At 40.6% G+C, this 17,278-nt stretch overlaps 1 protein-coding gene across 1 annotated transcript; it reads right to left on the bottom strand.

Annotated features, from left to right (window-relative positions):
- Positions 1-6,438: 6,438 nt before the first annotated feature.
- LOC142176263 (secreted RxLR effector protein 161-like) lies at positions 6,439-9,169 on the bottom strand. The gene is made up of 3 exons (XM_075243394.1): positions 9,088-9,169; positions 6,741-6,920; positions 6,439-6,644 (listed from the first exon to the last, which is right to left on the bottom strand). Exons 1-3 carry the CDS (start codon positions 9,167-9,169, stop codon positions 6,439-6,441), a joined length of 468 nt encoding a protein of 155 aa, XP_075099495.1.
- Positions 9,170-17,278: the final 8,109 nt, after the last annotated feature.

The raw sequence follows: 17,278 nt of genomic DNA, 5'->3' as shown, positions 1-17,278 counted from the left end.
CTTTACTCCTTTTAACAATCCTTGATCTGATAGAGTTTTCAAGGATTTTCCTCCAGCATGTCCCAAGCGCATGTGCCATAGCTTGGTTGCTTCTGCCTCTTTGTCGTCACTGGATGTCACTGTCGCTGTCCCAATAACTGTACTGCCACGATAGCGATACATATTATTATTCTTCCGATTAGCCTTCATTACCACTAGTGCACCGGAGCATACTCTCATCACTCCATTTTCTGCAATGATTTTGAACCCTTTTGATTCTAGGGCTCCCACAGAGATGAGATTCTTCTTCAAATCCGGTACATATCGAACATCTATCAATGTTCTGATCATTCCATCATGGTTCCTTAATCGTATTGAACCAATGCCATATGAGGTAAGAGGGCTGTTATCCGCTGTGTGGACGACTCCATATTCTCCTTCTTGAAATTCCACGAACCAGTCCCTGTTGGGACACATATGATAGCTACAAGCCGAGTCCATCAACCATATGTCTGAAGATGTTGATGACTCTGTTGTAACTAATGAGAAGTCTGAATCATCACAATCAGCTACATTTGAATCCATAATGGCCTTTCCATTGTTATGTTTGGCCTTATTCTTCAACTTCGGACAGTCTTTCTTCCAGTGCCCTTTTTCTCGACAAAAGGCACATTCATCTTTGCTGGGTCTGGATCTTGACTTGGATCTTCCCTTCTTTGTCCTCGTTTGATTTTGAGGACGACCCCTCACAAATAGTGCTTCTCCTTCTCCGCCCTTCTGTTTTTCTCGCTTTCTTTGTTCATAGCTGTACAAAGCCGAACAAACTTCTCTGAGAGAAACTTCGTCATTTCCATGGAGTAGAGTAGTTTCAAGGTGCTCGTACTCATCAGGAAGTGACGCCAACAACATCAAGGCCAAGTCACCATCATCATAAGTTGTATCCATATTTTGCAAATCTGTAACCAACTTATTGAAACTGGTGATATGTTCATTCATCGTGGTACCAGGAACATAGGTGAAGTGAAACAGTCTCTTCTTCATGTACAATTTATTTTGACTGTTTTTCTTCAAAAATTTATCCTCCAGTGCTTTCCATAATTTACTTGCAGAAGTTTCCTTTGTGTATGGATATTTCTGCTCTCTAGCAAGGTAGGATCGAATGGTACCGCAAGCAACACGGTTGATAATTCTCCAATCTTCTTCTCCAATAACATCTGGTTTCTTTTCTTCAATGGCCAGATCTAGCCCTTGTTGAAAAAGGACATCTAGAACCTCGCCTTGCCACATCCCAAAATGTCCGGACCCGTCAAATATTTCGACCGCAAATTTCGCATTTGACACAATTCTTGTCATAAGCGAAGATGCCAATGATGACGTATTGTTGACACTTGATGTAGATTCTTCTTGTTTATTGTCTCCCATCTTTGACACAAATATTATTTAATAGCTGACGACACAAATCAAGATTATTTCCTTTCTGGTGTGGAAGATCAGACTAAGCTGCAACCACAGAGCATACTCAGACAGAACCTTGACTCAGTTACCAAGATAAATCTTTTCTGATGTGGAAGATCAGACTATGCTGCAACCACAGAGCATACTTAGACAGTACCTTGGCTCTGATACCAATTGTTGCGAAAGCCAAATGTATAGAGTGTGAATAAGTCACAACTACTATACCAAAAATTATGACAGCCACCAAATAATAAATAAGACAATAAAGCAATAATAAAGGGAACACCAGAATTTACGAGGTTCGGCTAATTTTGCCTACTCCTCGGACACAACCAATATTTTATTCCACTCCAAAAATACAAGTGAAATAATACTAAAGAGAGAAGATACAAATGCCTTAAACAGATGAGAAGGCAAATGAGAGGTGTGTTTCAATCCTAAACATTAGGCCTTCTTTTATAGGGGAAAAATCCCCCCAAACTTAACTCCCAACCAATGTGGGACTTTGGCATTTTGCCAAACTTCAACATTTCAACTATAGTGATTTTGAGGATTGTTGTTCACCAATAGTTTCTGATGTTTCGCTTGATCCAGTTCTTGAAGCCTACAGAGAGAAAAGGAGAGCCAAAAAAACCAAAATTGAGAAAGCTGATGAGGCAGATGATGCACAATCTAAGCCAACAAAATCAGTTGTAGAATATTCTCAAATGGAGAATAAAGAACCTGTTATTATTAGCTCTGAAGAGAAAAATCACTCACAACAAGAAACTGGTCAGTTAAATCAAGAAACTGAACAGTTTGTGCAAGAAACTGGTCAGTTTGTGCAAGAAGTTGGTCAGTTGGAACCAAAAACTGGTCAGCTTGTGCAAGAAACTGGTCAGTTGGAACAAAAAACTGGCCAGTTGGAGCAAGAAACTGGACAACTTGAGCAAGAAATTGGGCAATCTAGCAATGCAAACGAAGAGGTGCAAAAGAAGAGAAGAAAAAGGAGGCAATCTAGCAATGGTGATGACGATTCTTGGTTGCCTGAAGGATGGAAAAAGAATGAGACCTGCCGCAAAAATGGAAAAACTGCGGGCTATTTTGATAAGGTAAGTAAATATGTGAGTATGACCCTCTTTTCATTTTGATACGTACTCTAAGAGGTTGGTTGTTTTGTTTATGTGGAAGTTATAATACGTAACGAGTGTTTGTGCGTGATTAATAATGAAAGAATTATTATGTTGGGATTAATAATGAAGATATTGTTATACCTGAATTATTTATTTTAAAAGAGTATTTTTTTCTTTATAACTTTTGATTATTTGACCATTTTTCCAATTTGAGATGTAGTCTGAATGTTTCGACGTGGAATAATCGAATCCAATTTCATAGCTTTTAAAATTCAAAATAACAACAACAACAACGACCCAGTGAAATCTCATTAGTAGGATTTGGGGAGGGTAGTGTGTACGCGTGGGGTCTGGGGAGGGTAGTGTGTACGCAGACCTTACCCCTATCCCGAAGGAGTAGAGAGGCTGTTTCCGAAAGACCCTCAGCTCAAGAAGACAAAAAGACAAAAGGAGACAATATCAGTAACACCACAGAAATAATATGAAAAATATGAATAACATGAAATCAAGAAGAAAAATACAAAGTCTTACAAAGTTATGACATAAGGCAAGACTCAATTACCTCCTAACCTACTACCGTAATACTCGACCTTCACATGTATCCAAATTATTTGGTGGTATGCAGTCCTATAAGGCACCAGGTTTACGAAGAGCTTTTCGATCAAAAAAAGCAGCTCTGGAGTACATTGAGAAACAAAAGTTGGCTGAAGCTGACAGGTTTTGCTATATCTTAGACTTTTTGCTTCATTTTCCCCTATATATCAGTTCTCTATCATGATTACTTTTTATTTCCGAGTAAATCTAAAAATTTAAACATTATTTTTTGTTTCATTTCTTTTTCTTTTCAGGGCTAATGAAAGCTTAGAAGATCCCGCACAAGGGGTTCAAGATGGTGAGACTTTAAATAATTAAGCTAATATTCCTTAAACTTGATCAAATCTATTTCTTATTTTTTCTCATCCTAGATTGTTTTTTCTTTTTCTTTTTTCTCATAAAGAACCTAAATGACTATAAAACAAGTATATAAAATAGAACTATCATTACTTTAGTTTTTTGTTATTTTAGGCTTAAGAATCTATACACAATAAGATGCAATTTCTTTCAAAGAAAAATATGAACAAGACGCTTAGATAGCTTCGGTAAAAAGATTCTATACTAAAACCCTAAAAAGTGAAATGAAAAATAATACAATGCTTTCTTTTGTTATTGTTGGCGGTTGTTGTTGTAGCGATTCCAATAATTTTAGAATTGGAAATGAAGGTACTGATCACATATATTAAATTTTTCTTTTCCAGGAGGTATTCAGACACCTATCGAGATCAATGATCAAGCTATTACATCTCAAGTGGAAACTTGTCGAATTGATGGTGGAGATGCGGGATTAAATTAGTGAAAACACCTAATCAAGGCCAAGTAGAAATTCCTATTACTATCACAGTAAAAACTTTATTAATGTGGCTTATAAGCAAGTGTCATTTTTGGATGAAGGATTAATGATCTTGAGGCAAGATTTGTGGGTCAGTAAGGAAAAGGGTATACAGAATGATGGTAAATTGTTCGTTGAGATTATTTATTACAATGCATTTCTTATATATTATGAACAAATTGGTGAATTTATATTTATATATCAAACTTTTACCATGTTTGCACATGTGACCTTACACTATTACTTTTATTCTTTTTCTTTTATGCTTAATACTATTCCCTCTGTCATTCTGTTTTATGCATTTACAAAATTAAGCTTGATATTAAGGATGTGTTTAATAGGAAGGAATGTGTTATTCGTGATATTTGGAATGATGAAAGTCATTTTCTAGGAAAATATTTTTCTATCAAAAGTTGGAAAATAACTTTCCTCACTTATGTGCGAAAGTTATTTTCCTTATAACTATCTTAATTTTTAACTTTTTCGTCCTCACTTCAACTAACACTAAGATATTATTATTAATCTCTTGTACTCGATAGTTTCATCACAACACTCTTCGATTTGTTGATTTTATAATATAAAGAATTCACTTATCCGACCCCAAACACCAGAAAATATTTTCCTCAAAAATATTTTTTTTTTATGGAAACATTCATAGGAAAATACTTCATATAAACACATGTAACCTATATTACCAAAGTTGCAAAATAGGGAAAACGGAAAAGGTTGTAAATGATGCTTGTCTTCTTCACTGCATGAATTGCATCTGAGTATACACATTAATTATATATGCCTTTCCATATTAGTTTCTGCTGTGTTTGCTTTAATTAGTGTGCGCGGAATAGGGGAATAGGACAGAAATAAAAATATAATTGAGATTTTCCTATGTATAGCAAAGGGGCAAAGAGGTTCCGCATCATACTACAAACTTAATCAAACTACTGAAATCTTCAAAAGAATCAAAAAGTGGAAGGGTTTTTGAACAAAGAATTCAACGATCATAAAAAAGAGAGAGAATTAGAGGAACAACTGTTAGAAAAATAATAATCAAAATTGGCTTTGAGGCGTGAAAATCGACTGTCCTTAAAGAGTTATCGCCTGTATATTAATTTAGGGAAAATACAAAACGATTCTCTTCAGGATACAACAAAGCCTGCAATAACACTTGTGATTTTCTATTTCCACTTCGTTGGAATTCTTGTGTATTTATAGGCAACCAATAGACCCTTTCAGAAAAGATGTCTTGTTTCACAAACAGACACGACTATTTATTTGAATTTTGAATTTAAAATTCAAATAAATAATTAACTCTAGGATCTCGTGCATGTTAAGTTAATCTCGTGCTTGTTGAGTCAGTCTCGTGCCTGTTGAGACAATCTCGTGCCTGTTGAGTCAGTCTCGTGCCTGTTGAGACAATCTCGTGCCTGTTGAGACAATCTCGTGCCTGTTATGTGCTATTTCATAATGATCAGTTCCGAGGCTAACAGGCACGGTACGAGTAAGGTCGGTCCCGGGAGTGTTTCATATGACAGGCACGAAACTTCTTTCTTCCGTTGTGGGAAGAATCCCATTTCCAACTTGCCAATAACAAACTATCTTACAATCCCCTACTAGTTTGTTATTTCGCTTCATAACACTTGTGAATAATTGAAAGTATCTTTTACAGATTTGAACTTTCCTTTAGTGTAAGTATATTAAAGTTTTGACGAAGTTAATGGTATCTTAAGATTTGAACCACAACTCCTTGTGCCAAAACCGAAAATACCACACATACAGCATTATCTAGTAGCTTAGAAAATCCAGTATTCGCTTTAGCACGTTTACAGCCATGTGCTCATCCTGAATTCATGAATATTTACAAGATCAACACTTTAAATCTTGCTAGAAGCGGCACCACTTTAATATTCATATAGGTGGAATTAGTTAATATGTCCCTGTTACTCCAGACATTAATAATTTCATTAAGATTAATCAACCTCTTCATGTAACAGTATGCACTTTGGAGTTTGTCTTTATGCCCCTGTTATAACAAGCATTTAACAACTCCTTAACTCCTCATATAACAGTAAGTAGTACAATAGAATTAGGGCTCCTAAAGAGGAGATCAGTGCTTAAACAATACAAGTAACTTGTTATTACCCATTGAACTTATATTGTTAGAGTGTATACTAACTCAAAGTGGGGTTCCCATTCCTTGTATTTAATTTAAGGGTCTCAGCCCCATCCCTCCACAAGTTTGTTGTACTACATCTCTACCTAATGGCTTCGTAAGTGAATCAGCCAAATTCTTATTTGATCTCACATATATTATAGTTATAGCTCCATTTGTAATTATTTCTCTTATATAAGCATGTCTCAAGCTTATATGTCTCGATTTCCCATTATATATTTTATTGTGAGCAACACACATTGTAGTCTCACTATTACAGAATATGGAAATGGCTGGCATAGGTTGTGGCCACAACTTTATATCAAGTAAATATTCCTCAGCCATTCTGCTTCTTTTCCAGCAGCTGCTAATGCAATAAATTCAGATTCCATAGTAGAATGGGAAATACATGTTTGTTTCTTAGATGTCCGACTAATGTCTCCACCGCCTAGAGTAAATATCCATCCTGATGTGGATTTATTATCATTAACACTTGTAATCCAACTTGCATCAGAATATCCCTCTAATACATTAGGAAAACCATTATAGCAAATGCCTAAGTGCTTTGTATGTTTTAAATATCCAAGTACTCTACTTATTGCTTTCCAATGATCATTACCTGGATTACTGGTAAACCTTGAAAGTTTACAAACAGCAAATGCAATGTCGGGTCTAGTACAATGCATTGCATACATCATACTACCTATCGCACTTGCATACTCCAACTGTGCTACTGCTCTTCCAGTATTTGCAGTTAGCTTAACACTAGAATCATAAGGAGTATTATACCCCTTTATTCCTATATGACTGAATTAGTAAGGATTTTATCTATATAATGTGCTTGTGACAAAGTCACTTGCTTGTTATCTCTTTTGACCTTGATTCCCAAAATAGTATCAACTTCATTTAAATCTTTCATTTTAAAAACTAAGGTTAGGTACTTCTTGGTCTCGGTAATTTCTTGTAGATTCGTACCAAAAATCAGCATGTCATCGACATATAAACAAATTATTACTCCATATTCTTTTGTAAATTTAGAGTAAATGCACTTGTCTGCATTATTATGTACGAATCTGGTTGATAGTATTACACTATTAAATCTTTCATGCCACTGTTTAGGCATTTGTTTAAGAACATAAAGAGACTTTATCAATTTACAAACTTTCTTCTTGTTTCCCGGAAGAACAAAACCTTCAGGTTGTTACATATATATTTCTTCACTAAGGTTCCCATTTAAAAAGGTTGTTTTAACATCCATTTGATGTACGCAAAGATCATAGATAGAGGCCAAGGATAAAAGGACTCGAATGGATGTTATTCTTGCAACAGGAGCATATGTATCAAAATAGTCTATGCCTTCCTTTTGAGTGAAACCTTTTGCAACTAATCTTGCTTTGATGGTTTGGACAGAACCATCTGTATTGTACTTTCTCTTAAAAACCCACTTACAACCTATAGGTTTTGATCCAAGAGGAAGATCAACCAAAACCCAAGTGTTGTTGGATATAATTGAGTCCATTTCGTCATTAATGGCCTCTTTCCAAAAAGCAGCGTCTCTAGAAGATATTGCTTCTTGAAACGTCTTTGGGTCTTCTTCAACATTTAATACAATTGGAATTTTATTACAAACGTTTGTCCTATCTCCTTCAACAAGAAATACTATAGATTGTGAAGAAATAAAATCAGAACCAAGATGTTTTTCTTTTCTTATTCTTTGGCTTTTCCTTGGTTCTATCTGCATATCATCACTTCTTTCCTTAGTTTTAATAATTTCAGAAAGCGACAATTTATTAGCATCAATACGTTTTCCATTTATTTTAGTCATTTCATCAACATTGTCATTTATAAATCTATTTTCAATAAATTCAACATGTATAGATTCTACAATGACATTAGATTCTAGATCTAGCAGTCTATAAGCTTTTGAGTGTTGTGCATATCCTACAAAAACACTTTTAATTCCTCTAGGACCCAATTTTGTTCTTCGATGGTCAGGTACTCTATAATAGGATATACACCCTCACACTTTAAAATAATTTAAATTTGGTTTTCTACCATTCCAAAGCTCATAAGGCGAAATATGCATACTTTTTGAAGGCACTCTATTTAAAATATAACATGCAGTTAGTAGTGCTTCACCCCATAAATTATGTGGCAAATGTACATTAAGTAACATAGCATTAACCATATCCACCAAAGTTCTATTTTTTTTCTTTCCGCTAACCCATTTTGTTGAGGAGTATAAGGTGCACTCATTTGATGTATTAGGCCATGCTCTTCACAAAACTTATTAAATTCGTTAGAAAAATATTCTCCAATTAATTCACACAAGTCTGAATGTATTAAATCTAATAGTTCGGTGGATCTTTCAACTTTACGAAATGGTTTCTTAGTCATCTTTGCTTGTATGCAAATTTCACATTTTATATGTTGAGTTTTACATGAGATATAACCATTTTTGGACATATAATTCAAGGAGCCAAAATTTAAATGTCCTAGTCTAGCATGCCATAAACAAGAATCAAACTCAACGATGTAAGCAGAAACATAATTTATTTCATTAATACTCAATTTGAACATGATGTTACAGTTATAGCCTTTTCAGAATTTCCAGATTTTTTAATCTTTCCAGACTTTTCGGTATTGCCTGCATTGAAATTTATTCCTGCCTTTCTATATCTGCAGTCCCGAATCATATGGCCTTTCTTTCCACAATGATGACAACTAAAATTCTCTCTTTTTAAAAGAAGATTTTTTGGAAACTTTCAGATGTTTGTTCCCACTTCCTGAATCAATCTGACTGACAAAATTGACTGCGGAACTCGAAGGCTGACTAATAGCATCACGTGCACGAGTCTCACTTTCAATTTGAATGTGAGTACGAAATTGTTCCAAGGTCATTTTATCCATAGAATGTAGGATTTTCTTTCTATAGTCATTCCACTAGGAAGGCAATTTAATAGCACCTATTTGAAGTGCATCAGGAATTTTAACTTCAAGATCACTTAGTTTTGATACTAAGATTTGCAGTTCATGAATCTGATCCATTATAGGCCTAGTATCAAATATTTTAATTCAAAGTACTGCAGAGCCAGGAATTTGTCAATACCTTATTTTTCATTCTGGTATGCAGTTTGTAGAGCAGTCCAAATCTCTCTTGGCGACTTCAGATTGCAGTAAAAATCATAGAGACGATCTGTCAAAGTATTCAGAATATGGCCGCGACACAACAGTTCATCATGTTCTCGTTTCTTCCTTTCTTCCTTGACTACGTCAGAATCTTCTGTTGTGGGCTCAGGCACCGGAGGCAAGGCCGAATCAAGAACATAGTAGATATTGAGAGCGGACAACAAGAATATCATCTTTTCTCTCCAACGGGTAAAGTTCGTTCCATCAAAGCGATCAAGTTTGATGAACTCCTTCGGATTCTCAACAACAGACATCAATTTCTCCATAGCAGAATAACTCTTTAAGATTGTTAGAAAAATAATAATCAAAATTGGCTTTGAGGCGTGAAAATCGACTGTCCTTAAAGAGTTATCGCCTGTATACTAATTTAGGGAAAATACAAAACGATTCTCTTCAGGATACAACAAAGCCTGCAATAACACTTGTGATTTTCTATTTCCACTTCGTTGGAATTCTTGTGTATTTATAGGCAACCAATAGGCCCTTTCAGAAAAGATGTCTTGTTTCACAAACAGACACGACTATTTATTTGAATTTTGAATTTAAAATTCGAATAAATAATTAACTCTAGGATCTCGTGCCTGTTAAGTTAATCTCGTGCCTGTTGAGTCAGTCTCGTGTCTGTTGAGACAATCTCGTACCTGTTATGTGCTATTTCATAATAATCAGTTCCGAGGCTAACAGGCACGGTACGAATAAGGTCGGTCCCGGGAGTGTTTCATATGACAGGCACGGAACTTCTTTCTTCAGTTGTGGGAAGAATCCCACTTCCAACTTGCCAACAACAAACTATCTTACAACAACAAGGGAAACATAATTGTGAAAAAAACTGAACGCCCAATTCAAAACCTTAAGATAGTAAATGAGTGGCCCAAAATTTATACACACTTTTGGATAGTAAATAAGTGACAAGTGTATTTTCCATCTATATATTACATAGGACATATATGACGAATTTGCTAAGACATGAGGTTTTTTGTTCGCAAAGTATAATAAAAATTAAATATAAACTATTTTTAAACGTAGAGGGGTAAATCAAGCGCTTTTCCCTTTTAATAAGAATCTGTTTATCTTCAAGTATACTACTATTAGCTTAAAAGGATGCTCATGTTAATTCTCAAGAACAACTTGAAAAGGAGATAAAGTTATAGTAACCAACTTCATTTAAATTCATTGATAGGTATTTTAATGCGAACTCTTAATTAATGACGATTTTGCTCAAGAAAGTTAAGATATGATGAAATTTTTAACTAACTTAAGTTGAATTTTGATGGAGGACTTGATGATTCTAGACCCATATTAAAAGAAAGATAACGAAAAACTCTATATAACTCTTTTTCGCTTAGATTTTTAAATAACAATGTGTTTATCTTCTTATGCTTAGTGAAGTTGATTATGCTGATAAAATTAAGAAAGTTCGAGGGGACGGATAATTTTGCCCCTAAACTAATACTATCTATCTTGCCTCAAGTTGGTGATAAACTTAGGCAAGCGGAAACTTTTCGAGTGTAACAACCACTAGAATCATCATCATCATCATCATCATCATAAGGCTCCGAGGACGGCGCCAACTCAGGTGGGGGAGAATGTCATGGGCTGCTTTCCAGACACGCCCCATGACCCCTTGGCCGCGCCCCATGGCGGCCTAGCAAGCCTCACAATGCCTAGCGCCATGGTCGGCCCCGTGGTCTTGGCTGCGCCAAGTGACAAGCGCGCATGCGCCTCTGTCGCCCCACCGATGCCTCTCGCCAGCGCCCAAGGGCTGGCCAATGACAACAGCGCCGCGCGCCCTGACAATGCCGCGCGCGCAGATCCTGATGCCTCGCCAGCGCCCAGCTGCAGGCCCATTCCAGCAGCGCCTCGCGCACAGACCCTGATGCCAAGCACCAGTGCCCAGCCTCAGGCCAGCACATCAAGTGTCGCGCGCGCCCACAGCAACGCGCGCGCAGACTCCGACCCGCAAGACAAAGTTGCTGCCATCGGACTTAGTTATACCTTGTAATAATCTAAGTCCTTTTCATTGTAATCATAGGCTAGTTTACATCATTTCCATTTCAGTGTGCTTCTACAGCTTTATTAGGACTAGTCATGTAATGTTGGTTTATTTTTTTTTAAGCATTATTAAGGGGGACCAAACAATCAAACATTTTCAAGCAAGCATTTTTCTGGTGTCTCTCCCCCTCGACACCGCATCTTTGTAATCATCATTTCAGTAATCAATAAAATCTTCATCATCATTCAAAACTCAATTCTCTCTCAGCTTCCGCAATTGCTCATGACATTGGTTTTCCCGTACGACACTGACAATCTAGTCTAGCGTGCGGCGAGGACCTCATTGGCGGACAACAACCGCACTGACATCGATTGCTTAGCCTTACGTTGCCCTTCCAAAGAACATCAGGAAGGCGTTGCGTAACAGTTGGTATCAGAGCCTAGGCTCGACATCGGAAGAGGGAACACATTTGCGATCATCACCATTTCTGACCATGGTGAATCATGGGGAGCGTCTAGCATCCCTAGAAGAGACGGTTGACCGATTACGATCCATCATGGATACGGTGCCTGATCAAAACAACAACATAGTGCAAAGGTTGGACGACCTGGACCGCCGAATGCGGCAAGCGGAAAATGACATTGCAAACATCAGTCGTGACTCTGACGAGGACCGACAAACGACAGCCATCGAAACTGCCAATATTCATGGCAAATTTGAGGACCTCCAACAGGAGCGTGCCGACGATTTGGCCCATCAACAACAAGAGGCAGACAGACTAACTGCCATGCAGCAAACCATAGACGACTTGACAGGCAAGCTCAATGTTGTCAATGCTGCCTTATAGAGCCTACTTCGAGGAGGCGACAACCACATCAGGGGTGCAGCAAACCTCACCCCTATTCCACAAAAACTTAAGATACCGGAGCCAAAGCCATACGACGGATCTCGGGATGCTAAAGAAGTGGAAAACTTCATCTTCGACATCGAACAATACTTCGATGCTGTGGGCCATTTGGAGGAATCCAAAAAGGTAGTGACTGCTACCATGTATCTTCAGGGCGATGCCAAACTTTGGTGGCGGGTCAAATACGAAGCCATCAAGGCCGGTGAAGATACTCTCCAAACATGGGATGAATTGAAGGTAGCCATACGCCTGCAGTTCTTCCCCGTAAATGTGGAATACAATGCAAGGAGAAAGCTACGGGAACACTGCCACACCAGATCAGTGCGGGAGTATGTGCACGAATTCTCCACACTCATGCTAAACATACGCGACATGGGGAACAAAGACAAACTCTTCGCATTCATAAAAGGTTTGAAACCTCATGCCCGTATGGAACTACAAAGACAACCGGTAGACACCCTGCCCAAGGCCATTCAAGCTGCAGAATGCCTTGGCGATTATCATTTGGGAACTCACAACGACAGGCCCCAGCCGTCTGTCCGAGGGGGATTCAACGGGCACCATCTCAGCAATGGTGGCCCAAGCAAAAGCGGGAGAGATCGGAGTGCATCCAAAACTAAGACTCCTCCCTCCAACAACAATAGTGTTGCATCCATCAACAACAATCAGGGGAGAAAGCCTCCCTCAGAATGACGTCATTGCGGCGGGGCACATTGGAATAATGAATGCCCAAACATAAAGGCCAATGCTCATCAGACTGTCGAGGATAAGGCAAACGCATCAGACACATCAGAAGACGACCAGGTAGGCGCCTTCAATGCAATTGTTGGCTCTATCCCACATGCCTTAGTAAGGACCAATGCATGTCCTCCTAAGAAAACACCAGTCCCGATCACCAAGAAAGGGAAAGAAAAGATGGACAAGAGACCTCCTAAACAAGAGAGGACCCTAATGTTCGTCGAATTGAAAGTGAACGGCAAGCCCCTTCATGCATTGATAGACATGGGTGCCATCCACAACTACTTGTCATCAACGCAAGTAGGGCGCCTAGGTCTTGTTGTACAAAAGAGCAAAGGCCGCGTCAAGGCTATCAACTCACCACCTCAGACATTGGGTGGAACAACTACAAATGTCCCAGTGAAACTTGGCCCATACAAAGGAAGCATCGACCTGCGCATCGCAATCATAGATGACTTCGACATCATAGTGGGTTTGGAGTTCATGAGGCAAACCAACACCATACCGGTACCATATGCCAACATGCTCCTGATGATGGGAGAAAACGGGGCCAAGCCCTGCACCATACCATGCTTTCCCATAAAGATGGCCGCTAAAAACATCTCGGCCATGCAGTTGGAGAAGGTAGTCGACAGACATGAACCCCTGGTTCCAACTACCCTTCGCAGCAACAATCAGCCATTATGTCATCGGCCTCAAAAGACTGGTGACACTCCTCATCGTGTGAAGACTTGTAAGCCATGCCACAAGGACAAGCCGGATCACTCATCACAGACGGGACCCTCGCAGCCATTACATGTCCCTCAGAGACCATGGGAAATGTTTCCCTCAGATTCATCACGGGATTGCCCCAAGTCGGTAATCTTGCATCCATCATGGTTGTCATAGATCAATTTTCAAACTATTCAACCTTCATAGCAGCCCCGTAAAATGCATCAGCAGAAGATACAGCTCGACTCTTCTTCTCGCACATTGTCAAACATTGGGGCCTGCCCGAAGACATTGTTAGTAGGCGCGACTCACGCTTCACTAACAACTTTTGGACCCATCTCTTCAGGTGATTTGGGTCAACATTGAGTCACAACTCAGACATCCATCCACCATCAGATGGCCAGATAGACCAGTTCGATGACATGCTGGAGGAATATCTCCACAACTTCGCAACCGGATCCCAGAAGCATTGGGTGAAGCTCCTGGATGTTGCTCAACTGTGTTTCAATTCTCAAAAGAGCCATCATACAAACAAGAGCCCTTTTGAAATTGTTACCGGACAGCAACCGCTTCTCCCGCAGACGGTGAATGCATCAACCATGCCGAAATCTCCTCGAGCTGCCAACTTATCGAGCGAATGGGAGCGCAACATGGGGATAGTGCGGAGCTATCTCGTCAAAGCCCAAGAGCGGGAAAAAAGGTTCACCGAACAAAAGCTTTGCTTTGCCCAACATCAACCAGGGGACAAAGTAATGCTATGCATCCCAAAGCGGTACTTGTTTGCAGAAAGGACCCATGACCCTCAGCTGCAACAAAAATACATCGGGCCCCTGCCCATTGAAAAACGCACTGGGAAGTCCACATACCAGGTGAAAACCCCATCCTGGTGGAAGATCCATCCAGTCTTCCATGTCAACCGCATGAAATCATTACGTCGCTACAACATCAAGCTCACAGAACAGAGGGGCGCAGACCTCCCATCCAACAACCATCAGAAACATCATCATCTTCATGATTATCATCATAAGGCTCCGAGGACGGTGCCAACTCAGGTGGGGGAAAATGTCATGGGCTGCTTTCCAGACATGCCCCATGACCCCTTGGTCGCGCCCCATGGAGACCTAGCAAGCCTCACAATGCCTAGAGCCATGGTCGGCCCCGTGGTCTTGGCTGCGCCAAGTGACAAGCGCGCATGCGCCTCTATCGCCCCACCGATGCCTCTCGCTAGCACCCAAGGGCTGGCCAATTACAACAGCGCCGCGCGCCCTGACAATGCCGCGCGCACAGATCCTAATGCCTCGCCAGTGCCCAGCTGCAGGCCCATTCCAACAGCGCCTCGCGCACAGACCCTGATGCCAAGCATGAGTGCCCCCCTCAGGCCAGCACATCAAGTGTCGCGCGTGCCCACAGCAACGCGTTCGCAGACCCTGACCCGCAAGACAAAGTTGTTGCCATCGGACTTAGTTCTACCTTGTAATAATCTAAGTCCTTTTCATTGTAATCATAGGCTAGTTTACAGCATTTCCATTTCAGTGTGCTTCTACAGCTTTATTAGGACTAGTCATGTAATGTTGGTTTATTTTTTTAAGCATTATTATAGGGGACCAAACAATCAAACATTTTCAAGCAAGCATTTTTCTGGTGTCTCTCCCCCTCGACACCGCATCTTTGTAATCATCATTTCAGTCATCAATAAAATCATCATCATCATCATTCAAAACCCAATTCTCTCTCAGCTTCCGCAATTGCTCATGACTTGGTTTTCCCGCACGGCACTGACAATCTAGTCTAGCCTGCGGCGAGGACCTCATTGGCGAACAGCAACCGCACTGACATCGATTGCTTAGCCTTACGTTGCCCTTTCAAAGAACATCAGGAAGGCGTTGTGTAACAGTTGGTATTAGAGCCTAGGCTCGACATCGGACGAGGGAACAAATTTGCCATCATCACCATTTCTGACCATGGTGAATCATTGGGAGCGTCTAACATCCCTAGAAGAGACGGTTGACCGATTACGATCCATCGTGGATACGGTGCCTGATCAAAACAACAACCTAGTGCAAAGGTTGGACGACCTGGACCACCAAATGCGGCAAGCGGAAAATGACATTGCAAACATCAGTCGTGACTCTGACGAGGACCGACAAAAGGCAACCATCGAAACTGCCAATATTCATGGCAAATTTGAGGACCTCCAACAGGAGCGTGCCGACGATTTGGCCCATCAGCAACAAGAGGCAGACAGACTAACTGCCATGCAGCAAACCATAGACGACTTGACAGGTAAGCTCAATGTTGTCAATGCTGCCTTACAGAGCCTACTTCGAGGAGGCGACAACCACATCAGGGGTGCATGAAACCTCACCACCATACCACAAAAACTTAAGATACCGAAGCCAAAGCCATACGACGGATCCCTGGGATGCTAAAGAAGTGGAAAACTTCATCTTCGACATCGAACAATACTTCGATGTCGTGGGCCATTTGGAGGAATCCAAAAAGGTAGCGACTGCTGCCATGTATCTTTAGGGCGATGCCAAACTTTGATGGCGGGTCAAATACGAAGCCATCAAGGCCGGTGAAGATACTCTCCAGACATGGGATGAATTGAAGGTAGCCATACGCCTACAGTTCTTCCCCGAAAATGTGGAATACAATGCAAGGAGAAAGCTACGGGAACTCCGCCACACCAGATCAGTGCGGGAGTACATGCGCGAATTCTCCGCACTCATGCTAAACATACGCGACATGGGGGACAAAGACAAACTCTTCGCATTCATAGAAGGTTTGAAACCTCATGCCCGTATGGAACTACAAAGACAATGGGTAGACACCCTGCCCAAGGCCATTCAAGCTGCAGAATGCCTTGGCGATTATCATTTGGGAACTCAGAACGACAGGCCCCAGCCGTTTGTCCGAGGGGGATTCAATGGGCACCATCTCAGCAATGGTGGCCCAAGCAAAAGCGGGGGAGATCGGAGTGCATCCAAAACTAAGACTCCTCCCTCCAACAGCAACAGTGCTGCATCCATCAACACCAATCAGGGGAGAAAGCCTCCCTCAGAATGCCGTCATTGCGGCGGGGCACATTGGAATAATGAATGCCCAAACATAAAGGCCAATGCTCATCAGACTGTCGAGGATGAGGCAGACGCATCAGACACATCAGAAGACGACCAGGTAGGTGCCTTCAATGCAATTGTTGGCTCTATCCCACATGCCTTAGCGGGGACCAGTGCATGTCCTCCTAAGAAAACATCAGTCTCGCTCACCAAGAAAGGGAAAGAAAAGATGGACGAGAGACCTCCTAAACAAGCGAGGACCCTAATGTTCATCGAATTGAAAGTGAACGGCAAGCCCCTTCATGTATTGATAGACATGGGTGCCACCCACAACTACTTGTCATCAACGCAAGTAGGGCGCCTAGGTCTTGTTGTACAAAAGAGCAAAGGCCGCGTCAAGGCTATTAACTCACCACCTCAGACATTGGGTGGAACATCTACAAATGTCCCAGTGAAACTTGGCCCATACAAAGGAAGCATCGACCTGCGCATCGCAATCATAGATGACTTCGACTTCATAGTGGGTTTGGAGTTCATGAGGCAAACCAACACCATAC

Source organism: Nicotiana tabacum, chromosome 22 (assembly GCF_000715075.1).
Source record: "Nicotiana tabacum cultivar K326 chromosome 22, ASM71507v2, whole genome shotgun sequence".
Classification (NCBI taxonomy): Eukaryota; Viridiplantae; Streptophyta; class Magnoliopsida; order Solanales; family Solanaceae; genus Nicotiana; species Nicotiana tabacum.
This window is presented reverse-complemented; position numbering and strand designations above follow the sequence as displayed.

Bases quoted from the DNA above. Each gene is read 5' to 3' on its own strand.
- LOC142176263 (XM_075243394.1), bottom strand. From the start codon at position 9,169: ATGGATCAGATTCATGAACTGCAAATCTTAGTATCAAAACTAAGTGAT. The intron at 6,921-9,087 runs GTGCTATTAAAT...TCAGTCATATAG, and splicing joins TCCTGATGCACTTCAAATAG to GAATAAAGGGGTATAATACT. The intron at 6,645-6,740 runs GTAATGATCATT...CTAATGTATTAG, and splicing joins AAGGTTTACCAGTAATCCAG to AGGGATATTCTGATGCAAGT.